Source organism: Malaclemys terrapin, chromosome 21 (assembly GCF_027887155.1).
Source record: "Malaclemys terrapin pileata isolate rMalTer1 chromosome 21, rMalTer1.hap1, whole genome shotgun sequence".
In the NCBI taxonomy this organism is placed as follows: Eukaryota; Metazoa; Chordata; order Testudines; family Emydidae; genus Malaclemys; species Malaclemys terrapin.
Genome location: NC_071525.1, coordinates 2,862,554 through 2,879,506, shown reverse-complemented (window position 1 = coordinate 2,879,506; position 16,953 = coordinate 2,862,554). Strand labels below are relative to the sequence as shown.

The following is a 16,953-nucleotide window of genomic DNA, read 5'->3' as shown; positions in this document are numbered from 1 at the left end:
CAGAGCTGATTTTTTGCTGTCCCAGCTGGTGTTAAACAGCAAATGGAAGAAGAGATCATTAAGTACCGTGGCTGCTAGTCCACCGATGTCCCTGTCACAAAGATGGAGTGTGGTCTAGAGACAAGAGTAGGGAACTGGAAGTCAAGACTTCTGGTTACTATCCCCGATTCTGCTGCTGACATACCGTGGTCTGCACCTACAATTATACCTGTCCTGCAGGGGGTATTGGGAGGGTTAATTAATGACTGTAAAACACCTCACAGTCCCCTAAGGAAAGGCTACGCTACATACAGAAGTTGAAGCGAATGCTAGAGATGCAGATAAGTGACGAAGGGAGGGTCTGGTCCAGGAACAGCACCAGCAGTGTTACTGCATTGTAAGATGTTCTAGAACTCGAGTTGTGGCCCTGTACCCCACCTGCCACTTTCACCATTGCAGTTTTGACTGGGTGAGTTGCTCTGTTTTGTAGTACACGCTCAGACATGACCAGCTGTGTCAACAATGGGAGCAGGGGACAGGCTCTTCGAATATTTAAAACCTGCCCCTCCTCTCTATTGCCAGCACGGGGAGCTTAACATCCATTCTGCCTGTAACCTCACTGCTGCATTCAACCCACACGCGCTCTCAGCAGAGTTCCTATAGCCAAATGGATTTGGAGCGGGTACAGTTTTTTCCAGCTGATCTGTGATGAGGGGGTTGTAGAGATTCTGCTATAGATGCTGAATTATTGATTCAGTTGCCACTACATTTAAACATCACCGGGCTAAAATGCTAGTGGGAGAACAAACTGAGGGTGGGTGGGATTTTTGCAAGGTCACCCCTAATCTGAGTTCTGTCCTTGGTAGCTTGGCTCTAGCACAAAAGCCTTTGTTGCATTCGGGCTGCTGTCAGTTGTGGAGATGCACGTGCATCTTACAAATTAAGGGTCCAGCCTGGGTTGATAGTGACTTAAAAACCAATCCTGAGTGATGCTGAGTACCTGCAACGCCAGGTTCTCAGCACCTCTAGGGATGTTAGTTGTTTGATGATTTAAGTGAAATGAGTTGGTTGGTCTTGTTTCCTCTCCTAGTGGCAAATTGTCCAGAGACCTAATCACTGCACAGTTTTCACCCTTCTTAGCAGTCTCAGGAGAGAGGCCATGGAGACTGAACTCTCTCACCCCAGGGCAGTGTGGGGGAAGCATTGCTTCTTGTTACCCATGATGTATTTATTGTGTGGATAGAGGCCTTCTGTCTCCATGGCTGTCAGTTTAGCATCTTTCTCCAACACAGATTGAAAAGTTAAAAATTGAAGGGTCCTTGTTCTGCTGATCTCCTGAGAGCGAGTGCCAATGTAGCCAGCGTTAGCTGGCTCTGGTTGCTGTATCAAAATGCATGAAAAGCTGTGACATCATAACGCAATTGCCATGTGCTGTGGAGTGACGTCTCTTGCTTGTGACACTAACATTGACCCCAGAGTTTACAAAATAACTTCCTGTCTGTTCTGCCTCCCTGTTACCATTAACCCTGATGGAAGAGTCTTCTCATTAACCTGCACGGGAGGGTGCTTTTTTTTTGTCCTGTAAAATAAAACAGCTTCTCTTTAACCTGTCTTTTGCATCTCAAGAGCTAATGTCTGTCGCTTCCCTGGAATCTTCTTGTGCTTTCGGGGCTTTGTTCAGTAGCGCTGGGTGATTAGTTTCCAAGCAGGGAGAGAGCCTGAGCGGTTTGGCTGGTAATCCAGCATCCTGCCATTGAGGAGATCTGGAACACAGGTTGTTGGGGGCTGGGAACATCAGAGGTGATGCTAAGAGTCCCAGAAGGGGGCGCTGTGGGGCAGACTAGTGAGTGTGTAGTGACAGCTGACAGACACCGTCCCATCACCCCCAGTACTGCACTATCTCAACCACAGGGCTAATGCTGTGAGTGCTGATGGTTTATAAGGGGAGGAAGGCTCATGAGACCCGAATGAAGAGGTTGGTCAAAACCCAAGAACCCTTCCTTGGTTTCTCCCTTGGGTAGGTGGCAGCCCCTTGATGTGCAGCCTTGATTGGGAGAGTGGAGGAGATCGCAGCCTAGATGCCCCAGGCCCTTGCAGCTAACACGGTCCATAGTTTGCGCTTCCAGCTGGCTACAATGCCTCTGTGTGGCTCTGGCCATTGCATTCTGGAAAGGGGATCCTAGAAACCTCCGGATGCTGCAGGAACTTCCTCTTCCTTCCCCCTTCTCCCACAAGCTGTCAGGATCTCTAGATCTCGTTCCTGAACTGCCAGTGACGCCTCCTAACATCTGCTCTTTTATTTGAATGCTCTTGGGCTTGCTGAGCGCAGGCGCCTTCCCCACGCTCTTCCGTAACAGCTGTCCTCGGAATGTCTAATCTCTATCACGCTGCTCCCAGCCCCTCGTCTCTCCGTCGCCCCCTCCCCAGAGCAGCACAGGGAGCTGGTCCATTCTGTAAGTGTCCTGCCTTCCCTCTGGATTTGTGCAGTCAGCCCAGACATTTTTCACCTGTCGTTTCAGTCCGTTCCACTGGCCCGTCGAAGGCTCAAGTATCTGTTCTTCTAAGATTCCTCTGTTTCCACTTTCCACCGTTTCTCTGAATTATGCCTCGATCACCCTCCTTCTCTGGGTCTGGCTCCCTGTTGTCATTTGGACCATCTGTGTGTGCATCTGAGATTCAATGTGTGTAACATTCACACCAACTCATGATTCACTGTTTAACTTGTCACTCTCATTAGACAAACCTTACAGATCTTGTCAAAGGGGCACTGTTAAGATCCCCTTATCTTAAATCTCCCCTATGTTACTAACACCTGAGAAGATCAAAAGTGAGAATTTAAAAAAAAAAAAAGACTTGTCAAACCCATTGTTGTCGGATCCTCTCTTGCACTTCACCCACCTTGGCCAATGACACTGCCAACTCGGTCAGTTTCACTTTGTTCCTAGTCAGTTTCAGGTTCTGGCTCCCACAGTCAAGTATTTTTTGTTTAAAAGTCTGTTATAAAGTTTTGTTTGTAACTCCTTTGTTTAAAAGCCTCAAGCCTTTTTTCTCCTAAGCTGAGGCTTTCATATGGCAATGCACATTCCAATTTCTCCCTGGGGCGAGTATTTCAATTTCTGGTGAAGGAGCAGTTAATGTGGTTCTGTTTTATTTGGCAGACTGTATAAATGGAAAGTGGTGTGGTTATGCCACTGCACAGCACAGAGTACTGTGAGTTTTATATATACAGGTGGTTGTTTCTAAGGTGCCACTGTAATTGTCACTGCAAAGATTTAGAAATACACTGATTCCCTTCAGGAACTGGAGGAAAGTTATACACCCCATTCCCAACCCTCAGACTAAGGCCAATTACAGGAACCAGTCTAAAGTCCACTCTGTTTCCGAGAGTGTACTGCTAGGGCCATGTCTGTTTGGTTCTTCGACAAAAATTTACCAGGCGAGTTCAACTTTGAGTCATGCCCTTAAAGTGTCTCAGCCTGATCTCTGGCAGAAACAGACAGCGTCCTGTCTGCAACCCCCCACAAGTTGAAGGTTCTGTCAGCCTGGGTTTAGCATGTCGTGGTGGATTATTTTAAAGCTATCTAGAATCTAGGGGATATTCCCTCATCAGAATGTCCCCATTTTAAGGTGGGGTTGATCGAATATTGGGAGTGAATTTATTGGAGTGTGTTCAGTAACAGCACTCGGAGAAGTTGCCAAAGCATTCTGACCTGACATTTGGAGATACCAAACTTCCACTGAAGACTTGTTAGAGTTGTGGGTTGTCACCACTTCCTTAGAATATCAAGCTATCGCTCTTTACCTATGTCCTCCAGATGAGCTGTATTTCTCCCCAATCCCTGGTGCCTTGGAGAATTTGCAGATCCCCATGTCACCTTAAAGACTACTCAAGAGGCCGTAGTTTCCATATATCAGTTGAAACTGACTCAGGTGTCCACACAAATGGTCCAAGTAAACCAGCAACAACTGACAGCGAGAGCACCTATGAAACTGGCATAGATGAGAGCTCCCTAAAGGTGCAAGCTCAAATTGGGAATTAAATACTGTATTGAGAGAGAAAGGAATCAGCGTGACAGTGTCCCTCCAATGCAGCAGCTCTGCTTATCAATCCCAGGAGCTGAGAAATGGCTGCTTGTTGGGAGCATTTTATTGCCAAGTTTGAGCTTTGTGCACCTGGTCTGAGCTTGTTCTTTTGGGGAAAGAGGAAGGGAATCCTTGATATTTCTCTCACCTTTCCTCTTTTTCAAAATTCCTCCTTCTCTCCACCTGTGAACGGCGCAGGAGGGCGCTGACTTACATGTCTCTGAGTTAGTACACTGTCTGGTAACCTCGTGTTTGCTTCCTCCACTCCTGCTTCTCCTTCCCTCTCGAAGGCCTAAGGAAGAAGAATCTGTCTCCTGGAGCTGTGGAGTCGGATGTCAGGGGAATTACTGGGGTGGATTTGTTCGGGACGACAGATGCGGTGGTGAAACATGTTCTTGAGGTACTGTGTGTGTGTTTGTTTGTGTGTGTGTGTGTGTGTGTGTGTGTGTATAGCTCATGCAGCTCTATTTAAGATAGCCCCTGTTGTACAAATGATCCTATAACAGGTTTGAGAAACAGAGGGAGAAGGAAGCCAAGAGACTTGATACGGCCCTATGAATTCATGTGTTCCTTTGGGGATAAGGAATGCCTTATTCTAAAGAACTTAAAATCTAAAAGGTAGAGTCAATGGTCCTCCATGATTGGGGACCCCAGACTCTTCTGCGGTACAAATGGCGACGATGTTATCAGATCCATTGCGGGTTTTTACCAAGGAGAGCAATTCTGAACGGAATAGGAAGCCAGTCGAGTTGCATGAAGATGGGATAATGAGATTCCATTGTTGCGACTGGGCCACATCTGTCCTAGCAGATGTTGCCGTAATTGATCACCGTTGCAGCCCCATTGGGGGAAGTGATAGGAGTGGTGGTGGTGTGCTTGGCGCTTGTGTGTCTCTTCCTCTGTGTCATCTCACTACCCCTCAAGGGTAGATAGGACTCAGGTGGCTTTACCAGTGTGTTCTCTTCCGCTTCCACCATTGCTGGCACGGGTGGGGAAGTCTATCTGCAGAGTTTACTAGTACAGATGCAGTCTTGGTCTGTGAGCATCTCATAGGAGCATCATGGCACATCCATGAAGTTCAGTCCACCAGAATGAAGACCACAGGAGCTAGCTGCAGACCCTCACGAGTCATTCTGAAGTCTGCAGCTTGTATCCGATTTGCTGGAGCAGTTTTTCTGGCTGCTCCATCTCTGTGTGCTGACCCCTTGGAGCCCCAAGCTTGGTGTGAGACCCCCTTTCTCCCATCCCACAGGGACACGATCGTGGGGTGAACTGGGCTGCCTTCCACCCCACCATGCCTCTCATCGTGTCTGGGGCTGATGATCGGCAGGTGAAGATCTGGAGGATGAATGGTAAGAAGCAGCCCCAAAAGGAACCTCTTTGGGAGAGGAGAAAGGGAACAGGCTGGGGAGAGTGCGGTGGGAGCCGGGTTTATTTATAAACGTGCCTGTGATGTGAACCTGAGTATGAATGTGTACGCTTGAAAAGTGCTTGAAACAGGCCCAAAGAGAGCACTGGCATCTGCACTGGAGGAACAACTTGGGGAAAGCCCAACTCTCCAGCCAACCCTTACAAGGCTCCCCTGTAGCTCATCTACCCTCAAGCAAAGAGATGAGCCTAGCTTTGTGCCGTGAGGTCTGTCAAACTCAGTCTGAGGGACCAATAAAGGATCTCATGCCATTGCCCAAGGTCCTTCTTCAAGAAGGGAGCACTCGCATGCCCACATCTGGGGACTGTCAGCAGAGTTGCCTCAGCTGATTTTTCCTATCTGAGAGATTCGGATGTAACTAAAGTTTAGCAACTTTTGGGTGTTTTAGTTTACGTATCGGTCAGTTGTGCTGCTTCAGTTGCAGTACAGGTCAGAAGCTACGGTAGAGGGATGGGGCTGGAGAAAAGGCATAAGTCAGAGAAGGATCTGGAACCCAGCAGCCTGGTGTCCATTTGAGATCACTGCTCATAGCCCAGGAACAACACGAGCTTTTAATTCTGACTCATTTTCTTCCACTGCTGGTTAGAATCAAAGGCCTGGGAGGTGGACACCTGCCGTGGACACTACAACAATGTCTCCTGCGCTGTCTTTCACCCACGGCAGGAGCTAATCCTTAGCAATTCAGAAGATAAGAGCATCCGTGTCTGGGATATGTCTAAGCGGTGAGTGCTCTGCCACCGGCCAGGCTTCTGACTGGCCTGTGAAGTGTCCTCGTTTTGTAGTAAAACCCCCGAAACCAAATGCAGTCTTTAAACATCAGTTGCTGTGGTTTGCAAAGAACTTTTCCCTGTGAGGCCGCTGTTAAGTATCAGGAGGAAAGCTAGGGTTGTAACTGATTGGAAACAGTCGTGAGAGGAGCCAGCTTGTTTAGCGACCTCTCTGACGGAAACAATTTGAATGTAGGCCGTGTATTTATTGGTTTCATATTTAGATGAGTATCACTCTCTTGAGAGAGAGAGAGAGACCGAGTGGGCCAAAGCCGCGGGTTTATATGTACAATGGGCACACTTAAAAAGTTAATTCTGGTTTTAGAGCTGTTACCAACTAAGCGATATTCCCTGTGTTTAAAATAGGGACTGCTGTTGGAAGCAGACATACCTCTAAAACCGGAGTGGCCTTCTTGGGGTGCTATATCTGTGGTCAGTGAATCTTAATAATCACTTGGACAAAAGTTGGTCCTTGACTTGGCTCGTTTACCCTGAAACCTTGACTCCGGTCAAACACCCTAAAGAGGCTTTAGTGTAAATGAGAATCAGGCCCCATGTCTATGTCTCATGTACCCAGTGTGTCAGTGGTAGAGGTGAGAATGGAACCTGCCAGTCCTGATTCCCCACTCCCTGGTATAATCCCTAGAACATCCTCCCTTCCTGAGCAAGGCCTAGAACTCAGAAGTCCCAACACTTAGTCTCCTGCTCCAACTACTGGACACTACTGCCTCCCTGTAACATTGCTGGGGACACCCAGAGCTGAGCACCATTGTTCCCTCTTGCTGAGGCAGACAGATAGCTTTGCTAGAGATTAGACTATGTCAGGTCCCTGCCACACCAGTCTGTCTTCCTCACCAGCAAACTCAAGGCTCTCCCGGCCCAAACCTTGCCTAGCAGGTAACAATCCGTGAATTCCAGCCTCCGAGCTCTTCAGAGATGTTTCTCTGCAGTTCACGGCACCTGTCACTGAATAATCACAGAAGAGATTAAGTTTGCTGCTCTGTTAAAGAGTGAGTACATTACATCTTATTAATTGAACTGGATGAAATATACCTTTCCCTTCAAACACTGCACTGAGCTGGCTTATAGTGAAACTAAAGCAAGTTCATTACCAGAAGAACATGGATTAAGTGATGCCAAGTGAAAGGGATAAAGGCAGAGATGCTTACAAGCAAGTAAAAGTGAAAACATTCATCTAAAAGATTAAAACTTTAACGTAGCAAGATACAGTCTTTGTACAGGATGGTTTCTCTCACCTCCAGTTGTCTTTTCAGCTTTTTACTGTCCGGCGTGACCAGAACCCATCACAGAGAGCCAGTTGCTTGGTTTGTTTGTCCCTTAGGGTGAAGGATAAAGATAGAGGGTTTTTTCTGTTCCTTTACTCCCGAGGGATGTCTTTGTCTTGCAAGTCAGGAAGGCATCCTGGGGATTGTCCCCTGTCTCTCTCTGGGATTCAGGAGCAATGTTAATTCTCTGTCTCTCAAATTCAGACTCAGAATAACCCCTGCTGGTTTAGCTCAATGGCTTTGTTTATTGCTAATATGTAAAGTGAGGTAAACCCACATTCCTTTGTCTAGGACCGACCTGTTTACCACTTTTCCCTGGGCTAGCCTCTTGGTCTTAAACATGTTCTAGTAACATCATCCAGAGGGAATTCATAACTTCACATGTACCGTTAACACATGCATTTTGCAATATTAATGACTAGCATGTTAATAGGTTTCAGATGCTACCTCACAAGGCATTGTTTGTACACATATTGCTGCTGTAGTGTGTAGGGTGTGAATACAGGGCTGCCTAGGCTCACGCTCCCCCAGGGAGTGCCACGTACATTCTGGACCTTTAGGCTCCAAGTCTTCATTTTACAAACTGGTGTTTACTCCAAGGCTTCTGCTTCATTTTGTTTCTCGTTTCCCCCACCCAGCACGGGCGTCCAGACCTTCCGCCGAGATCACGATCGCTTTTGGGTGTTGGCTGCTCACCCCAACCTCAACCTCTTTGCTGCAGGTAAAAGGAATCCTTCCAGGTTCTGGCAGGTGGGGATGAGGGGAAGGGGTTATGGGGTCCGTTGGCACATATCAGAGCCCTGTTCATGGACTAGATGCTCTTTTATATGTTCTGGTTTACCCTACAGAGAACAGGAAGGGCTAAAATGCTTCTGATTGATATTCCCATAGTGCAGTGGTTCTCAACCTGTGGCCCAATCAGCATACAGCTGCAGCCCATGTGACATCCTCAGAGCCATACAGGTAGTATACACATTGTGTGGATGCAGCTCACACAGCACAGAGAGAGCTGCATATGTGGCCCACAATGTTAAATAGTTGAGAACCACTGCCATGGTGTCTAGGTGCCCCAGTCATGGAGCAGGACCCCAGGGTGCACAGAGCAAAGTGTTGTGCACAGAGCAAAGACAGTCCCTGCCCCAAAGAGCTTCCAGTGTGAGACAGGAGTCGACAAGTGGGTACAGACAGATGGGGGAGTACATGGAAATAATACTGGATGGCATGACAGGCAGTGGGCTCAGAAACCAGCGGATTAACCAACGTTTTTTATAGGTGCCAGGTAAAGGGGAGTTTTAAGGGGGGGGTTGAAGGTGTGTAATGACGGAGTTTTGCAGGTGTTTACAGTGAGCTCCTCTCCAGCGTGAGGGTGGACACGAGAGAGAGAGCACGAAGGTGCGTGTTTGAAAACCTAACACGTGGGTGATGGAGGCTGGCAGCATGAGCTGATCGGAGGCAGGAGTCAACATTTCAATAGCATATGAGAGATAGTCAGATTGGGGATAGGCCATGAAGGGCCTCCAAAGCAAAGACGTGTAGCTTATGTTCGCAGTAGAGAAGGGGGAGCCAGCAGAGGGCTGTGGAGAGAGGGGTGACGGGGTCAAAGCGAGGGGCTGGGGAAATGATCTTTGCAGCGACATTCTGAATGGATGTAAGCGGGGATATGAGTCTAGTCAGAAACCAAGTTAGAAGTTCCTCAGGGTGGAGCTTGTCTCCTACTCTGAGTGTGTTTAGCCCTTAGAGGAATGGGGCCCTGATCCCTTATTTACTGAGCCCTCTAAGAGACTACTGTAATACAAATAAAATTCACCAGTCTTACCAGGCCCTGACTCTTATAGCCACAGGAGATGAAGTCACCTAAACCCCTCTGTCTGGGATCCCGTGTTGGAGGCATTCCCTGTGCTGAATAGTGCACAGGGAGGAGGCCGGGGGCCTGACTTGACTGGTTAATTTAAAGGAAGGAAGATGGGGCCGACCCTTTCTTCAAATAGGGGAGCTGCTAATGGGGTAGGGAATGGAATTCACCCTTTCCATCAAGGCGAGTGACTGTTGAATGCAGTCGTGCAGAGTGTGCGTTCAGCCCCTCTGAATTCCCGTGGGAATACTCTGGCCCTATCCAGAGTATCCCCTCTGTTATGGAGACAGAAAGGAAAGGCAGCTAGCCCCTACCCTGTCTGGATTGAATCGTGACAGCCAGCATGACTCCTGTCTTTCCTTTCCCAGGCCACGACGGCGGCATGATTGTGTTCAAGCTGGAGCGTGAGCGGCCTGCCTATGCGGTGCACGGGAACATGCTGTATTATGTGAAGGACCGTTTCCTGCGCCAGCTCGATTTCAACAGCTCCAAAGACGTTGCTGTCATGCAGCTGAGAAGGTGAGGGGGCCCGTGTGCTGGGAGAGTCCTGGCACTCAGATAAACGCCGCTGCCCTGAGCTCCCAGTTAATCCATTGCAGATACACAAGCTGCACTGTCTTCCTCCTTCCCCTCAGGTTGATTTCAAACTGATTGTTCAGTCGAATGCCAACATGACCTTTGATACAGAGCTTGGGGAGTAGATAACAGGCTATAGAGCCTTGGACTTCTAGGCTGTTCCAAAATGATCGTGGCCATTCGGTGACCTCTGTGACGAGAGTGGTGGGTCTCAGTGGAGTTCCTTGTGGGGCGTCCTTCACGTAAATCACTGTCACCATTAATGCTAATTGTCTCTGTTGTCTGCAGAGGCCAAGGACTGAGAACTGTGCCATGTGTGTTGGGGGGCTGGGAAACGGGCAGGAAGTGACTTGTCTTGGACCCGTCTGGCATCTGTGCTATCCCAGGAAGATGCATTCTGGGACATCAGCAGCAAACGAAGCACCATCCTACAGGGGTGTGAGCCGTTGTTCACTTTCTCCTCTCTTTGTGTCTCTTCTTCAGTGGTTCCAAGTTCCCAGTGTTCAACATGTCGTACAACCCAGCTGAGAATGCTGTCCTGCTCTGCACGGTAAGCCAGTCCTGGAAGGGAAGCTGCCCCACATTTGCTCTGCGCTGTGTAAGAGAAACGTCTCTGGACAGGCCGGGGGTGTGAATGAGGTCTTCAGGGTTTGGTTAGAACTAACACTAGTTAGCCTCCGTCTTACAGAACAGTCCCATCACTGGGAACATGAGCAGGGTGTGCTGCCAGACTGGAGACCGGTTTGTGTGGAGTTTTCCAGCTAAGGATCTCCTCACCATCTCCCATAAACACAAAAGGGTGCCCATCATCTTGGTATCCAGGTGTCCTGAACAACATTCAAGGGAGATGACTTCTTCCCACTATTATTTGCAACTAAATTCTCTCTGTAGAGGGAAGCGTGAGTAGACGGCGTGTGTATATAAATAATATATATTTATTTGTATGTGAGTATATTTCTTTTTCCCTCTATAGAGAGCCAGTAACCTGGAGAACAGCACCTATGACCTGTACACCATCCCTAAGGACGCAGACTCCCAGAACCCCGATGGTAGGTGTTCAATGTGTTGCATTTTTCTTTGTTAGTCTCCCTTTCTTCAGTCCTGCCCCCACCTCCTCTGTCCCATTGTAAAAAAGCTTCTGTTCTCCAAGTCTTCGTTGCACTCTCTCCCTGCGTTTCCTGTAGCCCATGCAGCGTGCGTCATTTGGCAGGCCTTCCTGCTTGCTAGATCATGTGGTACATTGACTTGAAAAATTCATGTTCATCCCAAACTTTACAGCTGCAAATATATATTTTATAATTCAATTATTAGGACCTTTCCATTTTCCCTTTCGACACAGCAGGCAGCTTCCCTGCCTTGTCAGTGGAGATGGATTTCACCCAGATACTTTGTGTTCAAAGTGGGTTTATACTCTGAGAAGCGGCTGTAAAAGTGACACTGCTGGGGCCCAATATTCATATTCTTGCTCTGCAAATTCCAGATCAGATTTGCTCAATTTAAAAGTCAAAACATGATTCATTTTTTTTCTTCCACTTGGGATCTGAAACTCCAGCTGGATTCTTCCTGCCTCTGTCGTCACGGCAGTAAAGATTCTAGGATGAGTACTTAGCTGGCAATGTTGGGGGTGATGTATGAGGCAGACTAGAATCCAGCTCACTCATTAGTAACTTTACTGGTTTATGCAGGTCTAATGGAGAGAACTGTATCTGGCACGAAAGTCAGCTGGTATATCTCAGAGATGGGAAGCAAAGAGGGGCCTTTTTTAGTCCCTTAATATATATTAACTATATTGAACAGTACAGATGGTACTTCACATATTTCGGTTGAAAGTTTCAAAAGTGACTAGTGGGTTTGGGCATGTGATGTTGAGACCCCTTTAAAGAGCTTGATTTTTCAGAGGGCAAATGCTCAGTGCTTTCTGAAAACGAAGCCCTTTTAAAGGTGTCTCCACTTGGGCACCCAAAATCTCCCTCATCACTTTTGAAAAATTGGCCTTTGATTTTAAAAAACCCCAAAGCACGTATACGCAATGTAACATTCCATCCTGGGGTAAATATCCTTCATACCATACTGCTCTTGTGTCCTGGAACCCCGCCCAGAGATACCTCCGCACTGCACCATCAATATTGATCTTAGCACCCTCAGCTTGCTCCCCTGGGAAAGCCCCGGAGAAAAGCCCAGTCAATAAATCTGGGCTTTTGGGCCAAGGAAGAAAATGAACAGCCACTGAGGAGATCAATATACAACCTTCTATTGTAAAGAAAATATGTAGGGTAATAGGAATGTTTCAAGCACTTTCTATCTGAGCATCTATGTACAATCAACATTAATGAGGGAAGTTTCTCAGATGTGAACCAATCAGAGAGGCCAGTAATAATCTGGCTTTAACGATGCGTAAACTCAGGGAAAGCCATATGACCGTCGTTCACACAGGAAAGACCCTGTCTGGACATAGAATCCAGGTCTCCAGCCTTGTGTTCCTAACTACAAGAACTTACAGTGTGGAGTACGTGAGACTTGATTCCCTTTTCCCCTCATTGGGGCACTGACCTGTCTCAAGCATGATTGGTAAGGTCTCATTGACGCTTGTGACTGTCTGGATCTCCGATATCTTTAGCGCATCTCCTTTAACACACAACTGTCATGAGTAGTGGTGGTGGTGACGAGGAAAGAGTCCGGGAGCTAAAGAGTGGGACAATCACTTTGTTTTACTGTAACTGCAGCAGGTCTCTCCCAGGGTTATCTATTCCCCTGCCCCTTAGCACACATCATCTGTATTACTGCTGCAGAAGCCTGCAGCGGGTCCTGCGGTACAGTTCTCTCCCTGCCCGTGTGACACACACTGCACTGTGTTCATATGAGCATTTTAAAACCAAGGGAGCAGCTGCACGCTAGGGAAAGTGCATTCGTTCGCCTCCAGCTCGTTATGCTGGGTAGCCCCGGCAGGGGGGCTTACATTGAAGCCGGGACCCTCGCTGCTCTCAGTTTGTTTGGCCAGTGAGGCTCTGCTCGTTAGTTTGATGGAAGGCGCTGTCACCCAGGATGGCCTGCTTCTCCGCCAGGCAGTAGCGTTGGCTGTGCAGGCAGCCACTCGTCTTGTGCCTTGGCTAGCGAGAAGGGCTGGCGCTGGCCATGCTGAGATCTGAAAGGGTGGTGGGGGAGGAAATGAATCTCGTGAATAGCCTCAGGTTAAATTTGAGTTAGTGGGAAGCAGCTGATCCAACCCAGCCAAGATGGAATCAAACAAGACTGACTAACGTGTTGCCATACGAGCCTGCCAGAGGTTTTATTCGCTGCCTGTGTTTTGCTCTTCCCAGCCCCGGAAGGGAAGCGTTCCTCTGGGCTGACAGCTGTGTGGGTAGCTCGCAACCGCTTTGCAGTCCTGGATCGCATGCATTCGGTAAGGGCCACGCTCATCAGGGTCGTCTTTTTAACTGTGTTTTGTGATGTGAAAGTGTGTGCGCACGGAGGGGGAGACACACAAACGGCTAATCGGATTGTTGTCGGTTCGAGTGTATTGGTGGGGCGCTGTCGGGAAGATCTGGTTCTGAAGTTAGGTAAAAAGGAAGCTTAATATAGAAATGAAATTTAAACTAATGAAAACCGTTTTCATGCTTTCTTTTTTTTTAATGTTCACCAACACCAGCTAGCCATGGTGAAAAATACTTATGCTGCCATGCACACCTCTTGCAGTTGAAATAAAATAGTTGTATACTGTTTAGTTTCTGTTGTATTTAGTTGTATCATTGTCAGGCTGCTTTTGGTGAGTAGCTGTTGGAAGCTTGCTACATCTCTTAGTTTTGTTCTTCCTTCCTTCCTGGCTTCGGTCTCTGATTTCTTTCCTTGGATTGGCCTCTTCAGTGTCTACTGCTTCCTCTCTTCCTCCAACCCTTTAGTTCTGTTTCTTTCCCTACTCTGAGCTCTCTACTTTTTCCCCACTGTATCTTTCCACCCATCTCACGCACAGTGCTTGGAAATCTTACCAGAAGGTTGAACTTCACTAGTCAAAAAGATACGGAGGGTGTGGTGTTTTCTCCCTCCCCCTGATACGGCACAGTGAGAACAGAAAAAAACAGCTCCTCTCCACCCTGTCAAAGCAGAGGTTGGGTAGGATCCCTACCAGCATATAGACCATTGAGCATGCTTTGTGGGCTCCATTTTTCATTGGGCCTCTAGCTACTAAGTGTCGATACATTTGAACGCTTCCTTTCCCCATGCAACAAACAAACCCCTTTGCTGTTGTAAGGAAGAAGGATCTCCCTTTCTTCCCCTGCTCCCACTCCAGACCCTCCTGGCTTTTACTAGGGGATGAGAAATCTCCCCCGGCCCTCTTCCCGACTTCTGATGTAAGTGCTCGACAGCTCTTCCCCAAATATTCTCTTTTAAAACAGTGAAGAGAGCAATTTGGTGTTGAGACTTGATTTTCCCTGTGGAAGGGAAATCTTTTGGTTCTTCCTATCTAACTCTCTCTTGATTTTCCCCCTCCCCGCATGCATGACAGATCCTAATCAAGAACTTGAAGAATGAGATCACCAAGAAAGTGCAGGTCCCGAACTGTGATGAGATTTTCTATGCTGGCACTGGGAACCTGTTACTCAGGGATGCAGACTCAATCACCCTCTTTGATGTGCAACAGAAACGGTAAGGTCCCACCTGCTGGGAGAGATTTCATGTTGAAATCCTGCCAACGTGTGCCTTTTGGGGACAGGCCATGGCTATTAATACGCTACGAAACCTAGCGTCAGCTGCAAGCTGTGTCAGATTGATCCAAATCCCAGCTAATAGCTGTTATGAGGAGCAAAGTATAAAAGTAGCCATGGTGCAATTTATTCCGCAGGCATTGTCGTCTTTCGCAGGGGAAAATGGGCATGGTCCCCCTTGTCCATCACTACAACTACAGAATCCTAGAGACTGGCAAAGGAAAGACTCATTGGTGTAGGTCAGGGCCCTGACTCTCTGTTGCCTTGTGACATCATTTACACAAGTTCAACGTGAGTGTGAAATGCTCCCACCTCAGAATGTGATAGCACTTTGCACTGATCATGCATCTGGCCAAATCCCTAATCCAGTGCAGGATTGGTCACTACAGTATATTTGTCAGCACTGCTGCGTCTGGTTCAGCTTTTAAAGGGCCCTGCTGATATACAAACTATGCCTTTTAAACATCCTTAAAAAGAAGAACAGGAGGACTTGTGGCACCTTAGAGACTAACAAATTTATTTAATGCTCTAATAAATTTGTTAGTCTCTAAGGTGCCACAAGTACTCCTGTTCTTCTTTTTGCGGATACAGACTAACACGGCTGCTACTCTGAAACTTAAACATCCTTGTATGCTACCAGTGACTTTAGAATCTCAGATTAATAATACTGAAGCATTTACAAATAGATTTACTTTGCATTTCACTCAATGTTGTGCATTGAAACTAGCCTGGTTCGTTTCACTTCCTGGTTCTCGTACGCTGCCCCAAGACCGGTGCCTCTGGGTTTCTAGCACGGCGAGAAGGCTTGCAGCAAGTGGTATTGAAACAAAAGTTGCAAGGGAAACTCTTTCCTGTGGTCTGTAAAATCTGCCTCTGAAAATAAAACCTGAATTTTGGGCTTAAAGTAAGTTGTCACTTTACATATCTCAGCCTGTGTTCCTTTCGGGAGACTTCTCCCGGCTGGGACAGGCCCCTTCACACTAGTCTGGCACTGTACGTTTCATTTAGGGCACTTTCATGCCACTTTATGGTGCCAGAATGATGTAAAGGGGCCTTAGGGTATCTGAGAATCAAGCCCCAGAGTTCTTGGGAGTGGGAGTCAGTGGAGATCACAAAGCTCTCTTAGTTGGTGAGGAATACGGTGACCGTCTCCCTGAAAGAGGCCCGTATAGTAATCCTGTCTCCCCCTGCAGAACCCAGGCTACCGTGAAGATCTCCAAGGTGAAGTATGTCATCTGGTCAGCTGACATGTCCCATGTGGCTCTGTTGGCTAAGCATGGTAAGGGACCTTCTTCCTACTTATACCCACTGAGGGTTTTCAGCAGCTCGGCCTGCTCTGAGCTGTGTGCTCTTTAGTACACAAGCCACACTCCGGGACCTAGTGCGCTGTAGCAGTGCCCATGCGGGAGGTTAGGGCACGGCCAGCTGGTGCGCTGTAGATTCACACCCTGCTTTGCCGTGCAGTAATTTGCTGTCTAGACAAGCCCTCTGAGGCAGACATAGTGAGCAGGAATTCTGTAACCCTTACGGTTTTCTGGACTTCTTCCTCCTCTCCAGCCATCATGATCTGCAACAGGAAGCTGGAGTCCCTGTGTAACATCCATGAGAATATCCGCGTCAAGAGTGGCGCCTGGGATGAGAGCGGTGTCTTCATCTACACCACCAGCAACCACATCAAATACGCCGTCACCACAGGGTGAGTCTGTCACTTGCAGGGCTCAAGAGTCAAGGGGGTGTGTCTTGAAATCACGCTCTGTCCTTGGCGCAGCCCCCTTGCCAAATGTGGCTGGGCTTGGTTCGATATTGGGTTGCGCCTCAGCTGCTGGGTTTGGGTATGTGAGCCTTCTGCTCTGCACCTCCTGCTGTCAGGAACAACCCCCTGGGACCCTCCCTCTGTAGCAACATCCTCCTCTCTGTTCTTCCCTGCAACTCCCCCGGGTGGGTGCATCTCCCTCTCTCAACACCACAGCTAAAAGCCTCTCCTCGCTCTTCCCCTCTTGTGTTTTCGTGCGGGTGGAGTTCATTGAAGCCACTGTGCAAAATTAAGTTGCCTTGATCATATCAGCTCCCATCCTAGCAGGTGGAACTATCAAATAAAGACTGGCTCACTGCTAGTTTGGGAGAACCTAAATAGCTTTTCAGGCTGAACAGGAATTTGCTCTGTATTTTCTCTTCCCAACACTGGATTCAAAGTCAGTTCTGCAATCCGTAGGGTGAGGCAGTCCTGCAGCCTCGCCTTTGAGTGCAGCTGTACCTTTTCATTTCTTTCTTGTTGACACCG

General features: G+C 48.0%; 1 protein-coding gene across 1 annotated transcript in view; it reads left to right on the top strand.

The window, feature by feature from the left end:
* COPA (COPI coat complex subunit alpha) overlaps positions 1–16,953 on the top strand; it is a 34,575-nt gene that overhangs the window by 6,028 nt on the left and 11,594 nt on the right. The window contains exons 7-17 of the mRNA XM_054010722.1: positions 4,353–4,462; positions 5,315–5,414; positions 6,078–6,213; positions 8,183–8,265; positions 9,765–9,915; positions 10,456–10,522; positions 10,946–11,021; positions 13,290–13,372; positions 14,474–14,613; positions 15,866–15,951; positions 16,230–16,368. Coding sequence (XP_053866697.1) covers positions 4,353–4,462; positions 5,315–5,414; positions 6,078–6,213; positions 8,183–8,265; positions 9,765–9,915; positions 10,456–10,522; positions 10,946–11,021; positions 13,290–13,372; positions 14,474–14,613; positions 15,866–15,951; positions 16,230–16,368 — 1,171 coding nt within the window. The remainder of the gene's footprint in view (positions 1–4,352; positions 4,463–5,314; positions 5,415–6,077; positions 6,214–8,182; positions 8,266–9,764; positions 9,916–10,455; positions 10,523–10,945; positions 11,022–13,289; positions 13,373–14,473; positions 14,614–15,865; positions 15,952–16,229; positions 16,369–16,953) is intronic.